The 17,311-nt window shown below is 48.8% G+C and overlaps 2 protein-coding genes and 1 long non-coding RNA gene across 6 annotated transcripts in view; 2 read left to right on the forward strand and 1 right to left on the reverse strand.

Moving 5' to 3' along the window:
* FSIP1 (fibrous sheath interacting protein 1) overlaps positions 1-445 on the forward strand; it is a 188,261-nt gene extending 187,816 nt beyond the window's left edge. For all 4 annotated transcript variants that reach the window (XR_014312991.1, XR_014312992.1, XR_014312993.1 and 1 more), the window contains one exon: positions 1-445. The gene's annotated coding sequence lies outside the window, so the exon portion shown is untranslated.
* Positions 66-16,166, reverse strand: THBS1 (thrombospondin 1). The gene is made up of 22 exons (XM_082735559.1): positions 15,343-16,166; positions 14,687-14,782; positions 13,867-14,426; positions 12,908-12,983; positions 12,406-12,605; positions 12,175-12,297; positions 11,096-11,189; positions 9,533-9,706; positions 9,065-9,241; positions 8,571-8,744; positions 8,181-8,308; positions 7,914-8,066; positions 7,348-7,566; positions 6,761-6,868; positions 6,103-6,262; positions 5,837-5,955; positions 4,112-4,346; positions 3,701-3,928; positions 3,271-3,542; positions 2,752-2,849; positions 2,509-2,648; positions 66-2,175 (listed from the first exon to the last, which is right to left on the reverse strand). The coding sequence occupies exons 2-22, from the start codon at positions 14,751-14,753 to the stop codon at positions 2,168-2,170; spliced, it is 3,513 nt and encodes a 1,170-aa protein (XP_082591685.1). The 5' UTR covers positions 14,754-14,782; positions 15,343-16,166; the 3' UTR covers positions 66-2,167.
* Positions 9,644-17,311, forward strand: part of LOC309867162 — a 21,973-nt gene continuing 14,305 nt past the window's right edge. Inside the window, exon 1 of the long non-coding RNA XR_014313008.1 lies at positions 9,644-9,730. This is a non-coding gene — a long non-coding RNA (uncharacterized lncRNA). The remainder of the gene's footprint in view (positions 9,731-17,311) is intronic.

Below are 17,311 nucleotides of genomic sequence, written 5' to 3' on the forward strand. Positions count from 1 at the left end.
GAATGGAATTTACCCCCACCTCCTAACAAAGCCAGCAGAGAACAAATAAACATGGATACAGTAAGTATAAATATAAATTTCTGTATGATTTATTGTTGTTCCTTGTACATAAGAAACAGTAATATACAACTTACACTGCTGTAGAATGTAAAATGGATAAAAATGTGTACAAAAAAAGCACATTCCTAGAAAAAGGTATTGGCAAATAGTCAAAACTGGGAGGCGGGGTAACAAGCAAAAAACAAATCAAAAACAAAACAAAAATCCCAACAATTCTTCAATTCAGTGTGCAAACGTTTTATAAAAATAGAAATACTAACTCTACAGGCAGTATTTCCTGATAAATTATTTAAATAGCATATCTACACAATCTGAGATCTATTCCAAGGGCAATGAGAAAATAATTTATAAAAATAAAGCAATGGTATATAAGATAGAAAAAAAACCCATAACTTTCAGAAATGTATTTAACATTTCCATGCTATTTCCTTATTGGGAATACTTTTCTGCAAAGAATTTTTATACTATGTACAACATTGACTTTTTTTTTTTTAAAGGTACTACAGTAGCTTTAAGTTTGTAAGACACTTAAACTCTTTCTGCTTGATCCAAAAATTCTTTACTCAGTCACACAACAAATGAGGTAATATTTGTATAAAAGTTTCACCTTTGTTATTTTTTTTTCTCTTTTGGAAAAAAACGAAAAAGTGTAGATGCTTTTCTTCTCCCTGGAAATAGGCACAAGGGATGGGGTACAGACAGTTTGAAAGGCCTCCTGGCTTTTCTTTGAAATTTAAAGACACTAGCAAATGGACAACTAATTCCACTTGAAAAGACAAAAAAAGATCCCAAATCATTCACTCTGAGCACAAAGTGAAAAGCCGCTAGCTCTGATGTTCCTTGTGCCGTTCTTGAGAGATTTGCTGATAAGTCTCCACTACCTGCTGTCAGACACTTTCCATACGAAACCTAGATTCCAGGTAGAACAGAGTTAATAAATAATCTGTATTTACAATCTTACAGTCATGAAGACTCCTAACAAAGCTGATATGGATAGTCCTTACGCTTCTTCCTGTTCCATGAATAGTCTTTCAGACAGATCCTCCAGAGCAAGTAAAAAATAAATATCTTACATTGTAAAGTGTTTGTAAAAAAACAAAAACAAAACCAAAAAAACCAAAAACTACAGTCTAAAAGAGTTGGAAAACTCCATGAGATTTAGGAAAAAGAAAGACAAGGAATGTTTTAGTTGATAATTTTGTGCCTTTCTAACCATAAAAATACGAGCACGGCTGCCCATCCCTTTGGAGGCAGCCTGGTACTCACTGAGATGGTAGGTTTTCTGATTTTCCTGCTGCATCTGCACAAGCTACGTGTGGAATAAAACCAACATTTTCATGGTAAGCAGGCGGGGGCAGCTGGCAGAGCCTTCCACCGGCTTAATTCTCGCTCCCTATTATGGTGACTATGGGTGAGAGGTGAGGGGTGGGGATCCCAGGGGTGGGAGGGAAGTCCAGAGGCCAGTCTTTCCCACCCTTCCCTGCTTCTCTTAAGTGCCTGCATACGTGGGTTAATCAGCTAACGCTGGTCAGCATCATGAAATCCAGCAAGAGTCTTCCAATCCCCTGAAGATGACTTAGTACCGAACATGTAACTGCTCCTCCATCTTGTCTTCATACAATCATCTCTCGGGGAATGCGCCCTCCCCTTAGGGCTTTGGCCCCTGATCCCCCTAGTTCCAAGAGAGTCTGTCAAACCTGGTGGTTGGCCAATTCTAGTGAGTCCTCCCTCCTCTCACATTGCCTGGAAGTGCTTTGGAGTCCACTGCTCCGAGCTGGCTTCCCGATAGTACTCTACTCTGACAGAAGATGAGGGGAGTGGCCACCTGCCAGCTGAAGCATGTGGGTGCGTTTGCTTTGTGAAAAGCAGACCAATAACTGTGTATGTTCTTGGACGATTCTCTTCGCATTCAGAGGCTGCATGCTGAGTCTGATTGGGAAAATGGCATCTTCTCGAGGCAGGTCCCATATTGTAGGAGTCCACAATGATAAGCAAGCAGAGAATAGGCAGGGAGGAGGGATCCTGGGGGTTTTTCTTAAGCCCGTGATTCCAGAAGGTGCAACACCAGCATTAGTTAGGATGAGTCTTTTGATCAACAGTTTGATGATTAAGAATCTGTTAAGTAAACAAATATATAACCCAATTAATTCATGAAGGTACTAGCTTTGTCAGTTAATAAATTAGCCTTAGTAGAGCTCTACTTTTATAGTAACCAAAGCATAATTTAGGATTGGCCACAGTTAAGGCCTTGGTCTTATCATGGTCTTCCACAGCAAAGTATCCATAGCCCTTCTCTAAAACTGTCTTCTAAAACGGATGCTTCCATAATTGGCACTCTCAATCTTAGTCTGAATTAACTATGTCAGTTGCATCTCTAATTCAATTACATTATTATTATTATTATTATTATTAATGAATGAATTACATTCACAGTAATGTTGCTCCTACCTCTGCATTCATATTTCAGGTCAGAGAAGAACACCATTTCTTGAGAGAAGACAAACAACCCTAGCCTACCACCAGCATATGTTTTGTCATAGATGGGTCCCGAGTCAGCCATGATTTTCTTCCCTTCATACATCACCACTCTGAAAGAAAAAGAAAAGCTCTTGAGTGACACCCCTACTTCTTGATTTCCTCCTCCTTCCCCATTGGTGTGACTGGATAGAATATCGTCAGTGCCATCTTTACCTAATGAAACCCGTCTTGGGCCGGTGGCTGAGACGCCATCTGTAGGCAGTGAAATCTTTCCAGCCTATGTGACGAGGGTCATGCCACAGAGTACGCACCTGAAGGAAAAGAAAAGGTTGAAACACGGCTCCACCGAGATACAGATTTTGTTCTAGAAGAAATATGTGAAAGGTACCAAGTGGACCTAAATTAGAGGGCTGCAATGTTGATTTTTCCAAGGGCTTTCATTTGATATGTGCCCTTGAATGTCTGTGTAAAGCAGAAAGAGAAGGAAAGTTTTGTTTGAAGGGGATGAAAAGGTGTTTGGATTTGAAGACAAATCCTAGTTAGAGTGAGCTCCCTTCTCATATGCTATTAGGTTTTTACTAAGCAGAACTTAATGCTGTAGTTGGTGGTGCTGGGAACTTGCTATCCAAGAACCCCCCTACCCCCCACATTGAGAGTGTTGGCCCAAGCACAGCATCCCGAGTGCTAGTCAAGCGCCCATCCACTCTCCCTTCTTCAGGGCCTTGTTCTTACCTGGCCCGGGGTGTTTCCCGTGTGCCACAGGGCGTTCCGCAGGTGCTCGCCCGGCCCGGTGGTAGAGTTAACAACTTTCACGGAAAGGCCTGAGTATCCCTGAGCCCTAGTGGGGTTGGTGTCCCAGTAGGACTGGGTGACTTGCTTCCACATCACGACATAAAAGCGACTGCTAGACTGATAGCCGAACACAAACCCAGCGTAGTCATCATCCCTTTCCGTGTTGATGAAGAAGGTGCCACTGAAGTCCACAGCATTAAACTCATCATAACCTAGGAAAAGGAGGCCAGACCCAGGTGAAAAGCTGCAGCCTTCAGAAGCTTCTGTTATATTCCCAGATATCCTCAGGGATACATGTAAGCACCATGTTTTAGATTTGCTTCTTTGCCGTATGCATGCTAGCTTTTTGTATGGAGAACTCACTACTCACCTACAGCGAGTCCAGGATCACAGTTGACAGTCTGGACCAGTTCTTTACCCTGATGGCGTACAACCCAGTTCGGGTCATTCTGGGACGTCCCTTTGGGATCTAGAGGAATCATCTGGAATCGGCGGAAATCAGTCTCACTGATGTCAATGTTTTCAGGACAGATGTCATCAATGTCTGGCACACTGTCATGGTCAAAATCATCTTTGCAAGCATCACCTCGACCATCACCTAAGGTAAAAAAGGCAAGAGTTCAGTGAAATTCTAAAATAGGACTAGTCTCAGAGATTCAGTATCTTATCTAAATTGGCATCTCATCTGTTCTTCCTCTCAAATGCACTTAACTTTGCTTTTATATTCTCAATCCAGAGAGCCATGGTGTTAATCTCTTAAAAAGGGGCTCTGCTGTCTCACCGTCTGAATCCTTCTGGTCAGGATTGGGCACGAGTCTGCAGTTGTCCCTATCATCAGGAATGCCATCATTGTCATCGTCATGGTCACAGGCATCTCCCTTGCCATCTTTGTCGTGGTCAGCCTGGTTGGCATTGGGCACATAGGGACAGTTATCCAGGTTGTTCTGGTGGCCATCTTCATCAATATCCTGATTGTTGTCACAGGTATCTCCAATGCGGTCTGAGTCAGAGTCGAGCTGAAAGAGACAGAAAGGGAAGGTAAGTTGAAGTGTTTGTCATTAACGTTAAAGAGCACTTAATGGAAGATTCTCCCATGTTTGATATGGCCAGTGGGTTTTCAAGTCTATAAGCTATTGCCAAAACATAACAGTAGTAAAATTTTCTTGATCCTTGGGGTGCCTGGGTGGCTTAGTGGGCATCTGGTCATGATCTCTGGGTCCTGGGACTGAGCCTGTGTTGGGCTCCACGCTCAGTGTGGAGTCTGTGTGGGATTCTTTCCCTTTTCCTCTCCTTCTTCCTTCTGCCCCTCTGCCACCTCACTCAGAATAAGTAAAATCTTAATTTTCTTGATCCTTGTTTTCATATGAATTTTAAGAGCTATTCAGAGTTTTTAAATATAAAACTTTCTAAGTAAAATTACTAAGGTACCTCACTTTATTGGACTAAAACATTAAGATTTCAGTCTGTTAACTGCTTATTTCTCAACATTAGATGAAATTCTTTGGGTCACTCTTATTTTCCATTGAAGATTTCAATTATAAAGTTGTTGACATGCTTCTACTCAGGTCATTAAATCATGGGAACAGGGCACAGCTTTTTGTGTGTACTGGGTAATGTGCCTGGTAGGGATTAAGACTTTTTATTTAAAATTTTTTTTTTTTTGTATTTGGTTTTATAGATCTATAAAGTTGATTTGTTGATTCAGGTAAAGATAAACTTGTAAGTTTCTCTGAAACTATATTTCTCAGTACTTTTTTATATTCTTCAGGATATACAGGATGCTAAGGGACACAGAGACTGGAATTTTTCTTGTGAGTAAGATTTCCATAATGCCTGAATGTTTATAAATATTACAATCTGAGGAACAAAAAACTCTTCCAGGGAGATTAAATGATATGAAAGGAGTTTATGGTAAGACTCAAACTCAAAACCGAGGCCATTAGCTCAGCTGGTTTCCAAATTTCTATAGTGAAGCATTTAAAAAAAAAAAAAAAAGACCGGCCTTAACTTACATTGCTAGAATATGATGGCCAGTTACACGTAAAAAGAAATACTTGGGAGACATGGAACCCGCTCTGGCTAAGATCTACCTGTAGCACTCCTTCACACAAGTAGAGAATAATCTGTTTGCAATGCCAATTTAGAAACAGGAATTTCTCTAGCTTCTGGAAGTGTTTTTAGCTTGAGGTTTTCTTATAGTCAGATTATATCATTATAGTGTTAGAAATGATTAATATGAGTAGAGTTACTAGATTTCTTCCTTTTATAATTTGTTAGACATGCAGAGTAGGTAAGGCCTGATAGAGAAGAGTGAAATTATCAGATGGTCACACTAAGGATCTACAGGTGCTGTCGTGCAAATGTGCCAGTTGGCTTTGAGACCTCTGAGAGCCATGGTCATGGAAAAGTTTGAACTCTAACTTTTTTTTTTTTTTTTTTTAAAGTAAGGGCCCAGCTAAAGCTATTCCAGTACTCTACTGGAGGGTCCCCCACGGAGCCCACCTACCTGATCTGGATTGTGTTCCAGAGGGCAGTTGTCACACTGATCTCCGACCCCATCCATATCGGTGTCCCTCTGGTCCACGTTGTAGACGTATTGGCAGTTGTCTCGTTCATTGAGGATACCTGCAGAGCACAGGGAACCGGTCAGGGCTGGAGTGTCCAGCTGCCGGGGTTCAACCAACTGCACACCCAAGAGCCAAGGCTGGAGAGAACTCAGGTGAGAGTGGTCCCCACTGCCTACAGACCTGCTGCCATCAGGGAGTGCCTTACCGTCCCCATCGATGTCTGCAGCACAGGCGTCTCCCTCCCCGTTGTTGTCTGTGTCGGCCTGGTCTGGGTTGTGGTTGTAGGGGCAGTTGTCACAGCGGTCTCCCACATCATCTCGGTCATAGTCATACTGGGCCGGGTTGTAGTGGAATGGGCAGTTGTCCTGCAAAAGAATGGAGCATTTTACGACACTGTCCACGCAACAAGGCCAATCCCGTGGTGGTCTGTTACATCAAACTGCAACCACGTGGGACATTTTCTATTTACTCCTTCCCTAGGAGGTTAAAAGGCAGGGCCTGATGAATGAAAAATGGATCGCTGTGGGTTACAAGTCAGTAAAATGTAAATCTAAGGACACCACCCCGGTTCCCAGTACGTCAGATAGAAATCTTAATGTCATTTAGGTAAGAATGTGAAACAGATCTGGGCAACTGACTGTCATTTATAATCTCAGTCCAGAGAGCCATGGTCTTAGTGTCTGTCTTGCTCAAACTGGAGGTGGGGCAGGGGGAAGGTGATGATGAAAAACCAAACCCCTCATTTTAAATTTCTTGGCAACATCTAGGTGTTCGGAGTGCCCCCGAGTGACTCTGCATGGGAGTCCCAGAGGCTGCTACTATGTGGAGAAGGGGGATGGAGGAGGCCTGGGCCACATCCTTACCCTGTCATCTGGGATTTTATCATTATCATCATCGTCATCACAGGCGTCACCGATTCCATCCTTGTCATAGTCCTCCTGCCCGGAGTTGGGCAGGTTGGGGCAGTTATCCTGGAAAGAGAAGACTCACATGGAGGGCTTGGTCCATGTGTCCTTCGCTCAGCCTGAGCCCGGGGCAGGGCCCCCAGAACCCTCACACGGACCAGATCTGCTGTGCTCCCTGATGCCATCTTGTTGTCTCTAATGGGAAGATCATCTAAGCATTTTCTTGGGGGTATGTCATTTGTCTAAGTGCCCCGTGCTTAATCCATGCTGGGAGCACCAGCCCTGCCCTGCTGGTGTTTGGGAGAGTCGTGAACATTTTTCTGGAGAAAAGAATCCACTCTGGACTGCACCAGCCAAAAGGGCCCACCCTCTTCATGTTCATGGCACCAGGGGATTTAATGTGAACACTTTATGCCATTCTGCCTTTGTGTGATTTCATCTTTCACTTTCATGTTCAAACGTTAAGCATTAAAGATTGTTCAGCCTCCTCCCTGGGTCAGGAGGACATGCTTGCTTTTGTGAGCACGCGGGAAAGTGGGCGCTACCTTTTTGCAGTGGTAGGTGGCATTGGCCACGCACACCAGGTCTTCGTTGGGCCATCCGTCCAGGTCCGTGTCTTCCCCGCAGATGATGCCGTTGCCCGCGTAGCCGGGCTTGCACTCACAGCGGTACATGGGGTCGCTGTAGTGGCCCAGGTAGCTGCACTTGGCGTTCTTGTTGCAGTCATGCGTCCCGTCTGTGCAGGGGTTGCGCGGCTTGCACACCTGTGGGCACAGTGTCCCCAAGTGAATGCAGAGCCTTCGTGAGACCCCGCATCCTTCTGGTCTCCCCAGAGATAGAGGCTCCATGAGGAGAAGGAGTGTGGGGTACTCCTCCTCCACCCCCGCCCCCCTGGAGATGTACGTGCCCATTGGCTCACCACGGAGTCCAGAGCAGCATTTCCTATTGTGAGAGGCTGTTTTTCCCCTGCTGGGTTTTCAGTGGACTGTCTTGCCCCAAGGCTGTATGTTCAACCCTCTCCCAGTTTTTGGGGAAGGCTGTGAAAGGACAGCCTCCCTTTGCTGGCTCCCCCTGCCTGCCCACTCCAATTGGGGAGTCCAGTCCCATCTACCTGTTTGTTGGCGGTGGCGTGCTCCACACCCCGGCCGAAGGGCTGCGGGCCTGTGAAGCGCGGCGGGCAGGGCAGGCAGTTGTAGCCGGGGTCCGTGTTCTCACACCGGTGCTCACCGTTGTGGTGGAAGCAGGCGTCAGGTACTTCTTTGCACTGTGGGAGAAACAACAGTGTGCCTCCTGGGTCAGGAGTGCCACCCTGGGAAGGGGCTGGGACAAGTTGAACCGTTACCCTGGGACCCAGTAACACCACCAGCACGGTCCTTACCTCATCGACATCTTGGCACTGGATGCCATTTCCACCATAGCCCGGGGGGCAGGCACCGCATTTCCAGCTGCCATCGGGGTAACTCGTACACTTGACCCCAGCAAAGCAGGGATTGGACAGGCATCCGTCTGAGATCAGGGAGACAGGCCAATGGTCAGTCTGAGCAGCTGTCATTGGCATGCTCCTCACAAGATCAGAGGGTCATAAATATCATGGGGTATACATAACCATTCACGTGGAAATGCCTGATGGACAGTACGGTCCGAACACGCAGGACCATTCAAAGCCAAACCACCCGCCAACCCAAATGCTGACCATGGATTTCAGTGAAACAACAACAAAGAAACCCAAACTCTTAAGGGTGCTCTCATCCTGGGCTGCATGACTCACCAATTGGACAGTCCTGCTTGTTGCAGATCTGCTTTTCCGTTGCATCCCCGACACAGTCCTTGCCTCCAAACTGGGGTGTGGGGCTGTTGCAGAGCCGGCTACGTTTCTGTACCCCTCCTCCACAGGTGACAGAACAGATGTCCCACAGTGACCAGGGACCCCAGCCTCCATTGACTGCAAAGAAGGGAAGGGAACCACAGGCCCAAGTTAAGGTCAATTTCCAAATACCTCACCTATCATTTGTTCAAGTGAACTTCTGCTCCTCTGATACATGGACAGAATGTTCGGGAAGAGAGTTTGAAATGGTTTTCTGTTTCTTATTAAAAGAAGCTGCTGAGCATGCAGGACTTTGCTTCTACTTGTTCCCTAGGGAGTAACCTTTACCTCCCCCGCCCCCACTCTGTGACCCACAGAACTGGAGGCCACAGATGCCAGGCATCCCGCCGCACTGAGCCAGCGCTCAGCCCTCAGCTGCACAGCACACACGCACTTACTGGGGCAGGCATCTTTTTTGCAGGCTTTGGTCTCCCGGGCTTCGCCTTCACATGGTTTCCCGTTCATCTGGGGGCTCGGAGAATTGCAGAGTCGAATTCTTGTGATCACACCATCACCACAGGTCACGGAACAAGATGACCATGGAGACCAGTGGCTCCAGCCACCATCCTGTTTAACTAAAATACACAGCTGATGGTTATAGGGTGCCCATCGAGTGTCAAGCTCCACACTAACTGCTTTGAATTCATTACCTAAATGAAATCCTTTCAATAACTCCACAATAACCCATCAAGAGCTATGATTCCCTCCCAGTTTGCATTTGGGGAAAGAGCCTCAGAGAGGGAAGTTGTGCTCAAGGGTGCAAAGGTGAGCAGAATTGGGGTTGGGATGCAGACAGTTGAGGAACTGTACCCTTAACCTTTATGCCAACCCTGTGCTCTTCACTGTCAAGTGGCCAAGATGCTCACATCTCTTATCGCACTCCTGAATGTGACAGGTCCGCGTCTGGACGGAGGAACCCTCGCACCGGTTGTTGAGACTGTCACAAGAGCGACCGCGCTGCTGGATTCCATTGCCACAGGTCGCCGAGCAGGAGGTCCACTCAGACCACGGGGACCAGCCGTCATCCGCAGAGTCGCTGGCTGCAGAGGAGGCAGGGTCATTTGGTACGTGATCACCAAGGACGTGCTAGTCTGTAGCTCACACTCTTTGGGACCTTTTTCCTTTGCCAGAAGGCAAAAAGCCAATATTTCTTAGGCCAACAGCCAGAGGGTCTATCCCCTGTCATTACATGTATAGCACTGGGGTAAGGGAAGGCTCAGCACTGCCCCACCTTCTCCCAGCACATGTTAGTCTACCCATGGGGCCTCCTTTCTCAGCATTCTTAAGTGCATTTCCCTTTCCTGATGTGGATATCTTGATTTGCATTTCCAAGAGTACTAGATGTGTAGGCTCACAGGAGTCAATTTGGATTGTCAGGGGAGCCACAGACCATGTGTTTGGCAGATGAACTTGAAGGCAGCTTTTCCGCTGTTGGCTCTGCCTCCTACTCAGTCATGAAGTTAAATAAATCACTGCACAGCTCCTCTTACCCTAGCATGTGGGGCCTTCTCTGCATGTATTTTCACCAGAGAATGGGCTTGTAGACCATCCACCCAGGCCCCAGGATACAGTCACATGTCGCTGTATCAGACACAAGGCAGAGAACTTGTTGCTCTTGCCGGCAGCTAGAAGTTTTCCTAGCAATCCCGGATTCAAGGTCAGGACTCCACTGCTCTCCAGCTGTCTTTGCTCCCCCCAGCCCACACCTAAAGGGGATAGCTGAACAGAAGCAGCTGTGCCCGTGATCATCACAGCACCAGTCGCACGAACATGGTTGCTGGATGAGACTGCTTATTCTGAGCTGTGACCAGCTGTGGGCAGGGGTGGGGCTATGTGGAGGTGTATGGGGAGTGCTATGTTCCTGCTTCATGTCTTGTCTTTATTGTGCTGAATCACTTTATGACTTGTCCGTACTACACTCAATATTGTCTGAGCAGAGTGATTACTTTACACTGGCAACACCAACCAGGGGATAGGGTGCTACGGAACAATCTAGGGCCTTATTTATGCCCCGTGGCCGGAAACTAGAACTGCTATTATTCTTAGGCCTCCTACTCCAGCAGATAAAATGGGTAAAACTTCAGGCCCCAATTAAGTTCAGTTTTTGCACCACAGACCGGCCATTTTATCTGGTGAGCCCATTTTTCTTCACTGTGGGCCACAGTGTCAGATTCTAGAAGCAGTCTGTTTAGAGCTAGTGCCGCTACACATTCGTCTCCCCTTTCCTCCACGCATCAGGTTGAAATTAGTAAGCTGGGCCGAGATCATTACTTCCTAGAGAGCAGCCAGGCCATCAGTTAACCAGACGCCGCAGCAGGAAACAGGGAGTTGAAACACACAGTGGAAATGGGGGCGGGGTTCCAGGGCCCCGTGGATACGGAGAATAGGCCTTGTCACTCAAGAACGGTTATGTGGTTTTACAAACTTACGCCAGCACCGTGGGCAGCATTCTCCATCAGGGACTGTGGCATTGGAGCAAGGCATGATGGGGCAGGACACTTTCTTACAGATGGTAACGGAGTTCTGCAGGGCAAGAGGGAGACATGGGTTATGGGGCATATTGGAAGCAGAAGTTCATGTACTGTAACATTATAAGACGAAACGTGGTCAGGGCTGTAAATGCTCCAGTGGAAGGAGTTTAATAGATCTGTCTTATTTGCAGTCACTGTATTTTGAAGACAGTTTTAGTACCTCAGAGAGTTTTTTTTTAATTGATACTAAGTGGGGGAAGGGACAGCATGTAGAACTTTTCCAAACAGAACCACCAAAGAGCTTGACTCTAACCTTTTAATGGGTGTCTGACAATGTACTCCAAACCCAGCCAGGACTTTTAAACTTGAAAATTTTCTCTTTATAGAGTCAATCAAGATCAGTGAGCATTTTCTACCTTCATGTGTAGATCTGATTTTATATTGAGAAGAATGAAAATCAAGGGAGCTCCTAAATCTAGCAACACAGGTTTTTTTTTTTAATTGAAGCAGACTTTGCTCAGCACATCAGGCGAATTGTCCCACATTGCCTGGCACTGGTTTTGGGGAGAGTCACCGATATGCACACTGCCCGCAGTGCCATTTTGAGCTAAGTAGACAGTTACGTCTTCACAGTGTCGGCCTGAGCGACTTGAACAATCAGTACTGTATTAAGGGAATCTCAGTGTCATTGCTGAATACAAAGTCAGGGTTGGGAAAATAAAAGGAATGTTCCGACCAGGTTTTATTTACCAGACATTCAACACTTAGCCTTTGAACAAAAGCAGGGAAATTACTCAAATGTCCTAGCAGATTTGTTCTTTTAGATACTGAGCCTGGGGTATAAAGACTTTGAAAAACTTTCTGGGAGTTTCAAGATTTTAGGGAGGTCACAACTGCATCTTGGGGGGAAAAAAAACAAACCCACTTCAGTCTCAGACAATGGAGTGTAGAAAGAGCTTGTGTGGCCACCTGGGTATTTCCCTAGAGACTGGCTTCAAACACACCACCCTTTATTTCATTCTGGAATGATCCCTCACCTGACAGCGACATTCCGTACAGCTATCCACGGTCCATTCCTCGTTATTCCTGTACTGAACTCCATTGTGGTAGCAGAGGGGAGGCCTCCTCAGCTCAATGGCCAACTCTTTGTTCTCTTCAGTCTAGAAGGGGGAGAAAAGTCATTAGTGTCATTTTAAGCAGAAGGGGGTGTCATCCGTGCTACACCTTCAGGAGCTTGTGCTTAGGGGCTGTGAGTGGAGGCCACTGACCACTTTGCGGATGCTGTCCTGGAGTGTGGTGACGATGGTGCGCAGTCCCCTCAACTCCAGGACCATGCTGGACAGCTCATCACAGGAGATGCCGCAGATGGCTTGCAGATCCTTCGTCTTGTGGCCAATGTAGTTAGTGCGGATGGCAGGGCTGGAGCCGTTAACCACATTGTTGTCGAGGGTCAGAAGGACATTGGTGGCTGCCAAGAAAGAACGGAATGCCATGAGAAAAGTAATGGAAGATCTTCACATAGCTGCTCTCACCGGCCAGCCACTGGAGATCCTATTTGGAAAGACCTTAAACCTGGGGTGAAGGACATGGGGCGGGGGCAGGGGATCCATATATGTGGATCCCCTTTGAAGTCACTTTTATACACCTCTTAACTAAGTTACCCGGGGCAATTTATGCACGGCCACCATTCCCTAAGTTTCTCAGCTTGTTTTGGGTGGAGCCCCCTGAATGTCCTCAAATGCCCCCCAGAATATAGAAGGGTGTACTCACAGCTGGAACAGCCTTTGTTCCTGAGGATGGCTTCTGGTGTGGTTCCGAAGACAAACCTCACGTTCTGCAGCACCCCCTGGGGGCAGAGGACACACATTACTTGTAGGGTGGTGGGGGGTGAGGATGCTGGGGGGAAATGGGTGGGGGAGATGGTTGATGCCAGGAAAAGCACACAATAGAGGTTCTAGAAGTTTGAAAGAGCTCCCTTTAAAGATCACCATGTCAAAATAACACACCAACGTAAACTGCCAAACAACTTCACAATCTTAATTGGGTCTCCTGCCAAGTCTTCAGTACTTTACAAAGAAATCTGTTATCAGCCTACTTGGGTATACAGGAAATGGAATCGGATACTAAGAACAGAGGATATAATGACACTCTCCAGTGTCTAAGAGTTAGACGTGGGAGTTTCAAAGCCACAGTTGCAAAAACCTAGATGTTTAAGCAAGGAAGAGGCTGCAGCAGCAAAACCCCCCACTATTTTCACCTACGGAGACCTGCTCCATCCCCATGGAGAATCAGATAGCCAAATGGTATTTATTCCGCTCACAGGATCCATTTCAAGCTACATTACAATTGGTAGAACGCTTGGAAACAAGTTACTTAAGGAGAGCATACGGAGTCTCTAAAGCTTGAACAGGTGGTTATGGGAAAACCATTTCTTGTCTCCTTTAGCGGGTTTTCAGAGTTCCATCCCCAGAACACCAGCACCAGCAGGAGCTTCAGCTGGAATTTGTTAGAAATGCAAATCATCAGGCCCCATCCCAGACACCCTGACTCTGAAACTCTGTGTGTTTTCTCAAGCCCTGCAGGGGAGTCTGATGCTCCCTGAAGTTGGAGAACCACTGCTTTAAGCCACAGGCAAGCAAGCTCTTCTGTACTGGAAACCCTGCGTCTCCTGGCAAGTCCGCTGCTACACAGCCGAGCCCATGGACCAGGAACTGGAGAAGATGCCTCACCTGGAAGTTGTCATTGACCCCTCCTTTCGCGATGCGGAGTCTAGCCACGCTGGCCAGGTCCCTGGTGAAGATGCTCTGGATGGGGACATCTAGCTCTGCATTCTCCATCTTCTCACAGTCAATGTACAGCTGGGCCCGGTCCTCCTGCACGAACAGGGTGATGCTCTTCCACTGGCCAGTCGCCAGGAGCGCCTCCTCCACCGACACCACATGCTGCATGCCCTGCACGGTCAGGCTCAGGTCCAGGGTGCCCGCTTTGCCATTGGAGACCACACTGAAGACGTGGCCGGAGCGATCTTTCCGTTCTATGGCCAGCAGTGTGCCTCGGGTCTTCTTCATCTGCCTCAGGGAGGCCAAGAGAAGGAAGCCTTTCTCTGCCCGCACGGCATCCACTAGGTCTTGGAATTTGTCATCGGGCACGGCGGGGATCAGGTTGGCATCCTCAATGCGGAAAGCTGGGCTGGAAGGGTCGGGACCCTTCACCAGTCGGCGCCCAGAGCCCTTACGGGCAGCTCCGGTGAGCTCAAAGATGTCGAATACGCTGTTGTCTCCCCCGGACTCTGTTCAACAGGAGCAGGACACACAGTGAGCTTTGTAGGCTGAGGCCAGGGATGGGGACTACAGGACAGGGCGAAAACTCTAAGCAACCCCGGAAAGAACTGAATAAACCCCAGGGTTAGAGGGAACCTGCCTGTTGATGTTCCATCAGGGCTCTGGGGAGAAACAGCTGGCAGAGGAGAGCATGGGAGGGAGGCACACTAGGCGAAAGCGGCTCCCCCTCATCTTACCTCTGCTCTCAAAAGGTAGTACACAGACTCACCTGGAATGCGGCTGGAGCCACATAAATGCAACAGGAATAGGACACTGAGTCCCCAGGCTAGCCCCATGGTGGAGCTGTTGGTGCCCAGCAGGGAGCCTGTAACAGGAAACACAGAGCCCAGGGTCAGAGGCAGCCAAGCAGGGAGGGTGGGCACGAAGACCTGGGGCATCCCCCTTCGGCCCCACATTTGCAGGACTGGAGAACGACAGTATTTACTTTGGACAGGGCATCAGGAAGAAAAAGAGCGGGGGGGGGGGGGGGGGCGGGGAAAGACTGTGGTTTTAAAGTTGCAGGGGTGGCCTTGGGGCAAAGACCAACCACCTGGGGACTTTTCCTTGGGAAGCTGAAGGTAAACAGCAGGAGATACAGTTTGGGGGCACAGGGAGGCACGGGGAAGTGGAGCCTTTCCTCTAGACCCCCGAGAGAAAGGTGTGGGGGAGGCCTGGGAGAATAAAAAAAATCCTGGGGAGTTCTGGCGAGTTGGCCTTGTGAACCCCAAGGCCGGAGAGAATAGCTCTGGAGCCCTTCGACGAGAGGGACAGCGGAGGAAAGCGAAGACTAGGAGGTCCGAAGTCCCCGCGGGGCTGAAGCCTCGGAGTTCAAGGGGGCTGACCAGGGCAGCATCGGTCCTCAGCGGCCGCCCGGAGAGCCCTTACCTGAGTGCAGCGGCCCGGAGTGGTGGCGAGGGCGCAGCGCCGGGTCCGAGTCCGGGAGAGGCGCGGGGCGGGCAAAGCGCCCGAGGAGGCGGCGGCCGGAGTCGGAGGCTGCGCGGGGAGGCTTGCGGGACCCGGGACTACCCAGCCGGCTCGGAAGCAGTGGCTGGCCAGGCCGCCGCGCGGCGCGCTTTTAAAGGCACTCTCACATTCCTGGGGATCCCTCTGGCCAATGGGAGGCGGCCCGGCCGGCGCCGGGGGGCGGTCTGGGTTCCTCTCTCCGCCCCCCCGCTGCCTGGCGCATAACTTTCCGGCTAGAGAGCGGAGGGGTGGGGGTCGGGGCAAGGAGTGGTGGAAAGTCTCTGAAAAATAGGTGCCCGCCTACGCAGACTTGGCGCGCTCATCATCCGCACCTTGGCTCCGGGAGTCCCGTGTGAGCAACCCGAGCGGCGACAAGGCTTTAGTCACCCTCCCCCATCCCCCCGCCCCAGACCCTTCTTGGGGGGGGGGGCGGTTTCAGGCAAACCCATCTCCTTGAATACCTGGGCGAGGGCTGACACTTGGGGACCGAGCCCGTTTGTAAGACCAAAGAAGCCCGACGGGGTAAATGGGGCCGAGGGAGAACCAATCGTTAAAGAAGTTCCCGCTGGGGTGTTTGGGGACCTTCCTCCATCCATCCAACGGGGTGCGGGACCACGCGCCCGCCCTCCGCCCGAGCCCTAAAGGAGCTGAGTGCGGGGCCGCATCGGCCATCCGGGCGGTGAACGGAGCCCGCGTTCCCGCTGCCCGTCGGGGCACACTTTCTGCAGCTGCCTGGCGCCCAAGTCCACGCGAAAGTCGCCGGTGGGCCGGCTACCGCGCTTCCACGGCTGGCCGCTTGGGGGCGGTATATGTATTGTGGTGAAGGGGACCCGCGAAGACCGCTTCTTTCTAGCCGGGCATGTTAAGGAAACAAACGTACTCCCTATCTACTTCCCTTGAGCCCAAACCGAACTTGTGTCTTGAAAAACAGTTTTTATGCCCACTCGTGCTTCTTAACGTGACTCCTGGTTGGAGGATTTGCGGAGCCATCTGGCTCTAGGGTCTTAAGCTATTTACAGAACAGACCCATAAAGTAATAAATTATCCTCCACCTAACATTTTATTTCCTTTTTTTCCTCCCTCAACGTTCTTTTCATTTTTTAGCTCCTGAAACCGAGGTGTGGGTTACATTTCTGTGGGTGCACCAATTACCATGAGCGCGGCGGCTTAATGCTTCTGTCATTGGAAGTCTGGTCTCCAAACCAGTGTCTCAAGCCAGCGTGACTCCAGCTGCCTGGAATTCCATTCATCTCTTAGGGCTGGGATGTCAGCAGCCACACTTCCCCTGCTGTGGTCCTGCGCTATCAGGCTGGCCTTGAGACGCAGAAGGCTAGGTAGTAGCTTTACCAAATAAGGATCTCAGCCACAGCCTGGGGAAAGCCCTCTGGTTCCTTCACCTTCCTTCTTAGGACTCACACCTGGCAGGACTCCTAACCGCTGGAAACACCCACCAGTGTGCGTTCATCAAAGGGCAGTTTCACTTTTCCTGTGTGGGAGTGTTGTGTGACAAGGTGCACGTGTGTGTGGATTACAGCATGAATGTTTGCTAGTTACTCAATATACATCGAGTACTTCTGGAAGATGACAAGTATGTTTCTAAGACACATGTCGGTTTGTTGCTTAAGTAGTAACTAAACCTGACGGCCAGATAGATTTCACATGTTGGGAGACAGAAATAAAAGTTTCTTTCGGATGATTAATCAAATCAGATTCCTATTGCAGAAGTCATTGGTGGTGACTCATCCAAACAGATCTGAAGATTCCAGAGTCAGCAGCCATGCATGTCCCTCTCCTTTTTCCTTAGCACCCTGTGTGCTCCTTGAAAGGCAAGTTTTTCTTTTCACTTGCTGTTAATTCTTCATCATATCAAATACTTAGGCAGTGTTTGGAG

This window comes from Mustela nivalis (genome assembly GCF_964662115.1).
Source record: "Mustela nivalis genome assembly, chromosome: 6".
Lineage (NCBI taxonomy): Eukaryota > Metazoa > Chordata > Mammalia > Carnivora > Mustelidae > Mustela > Mustela nivalis.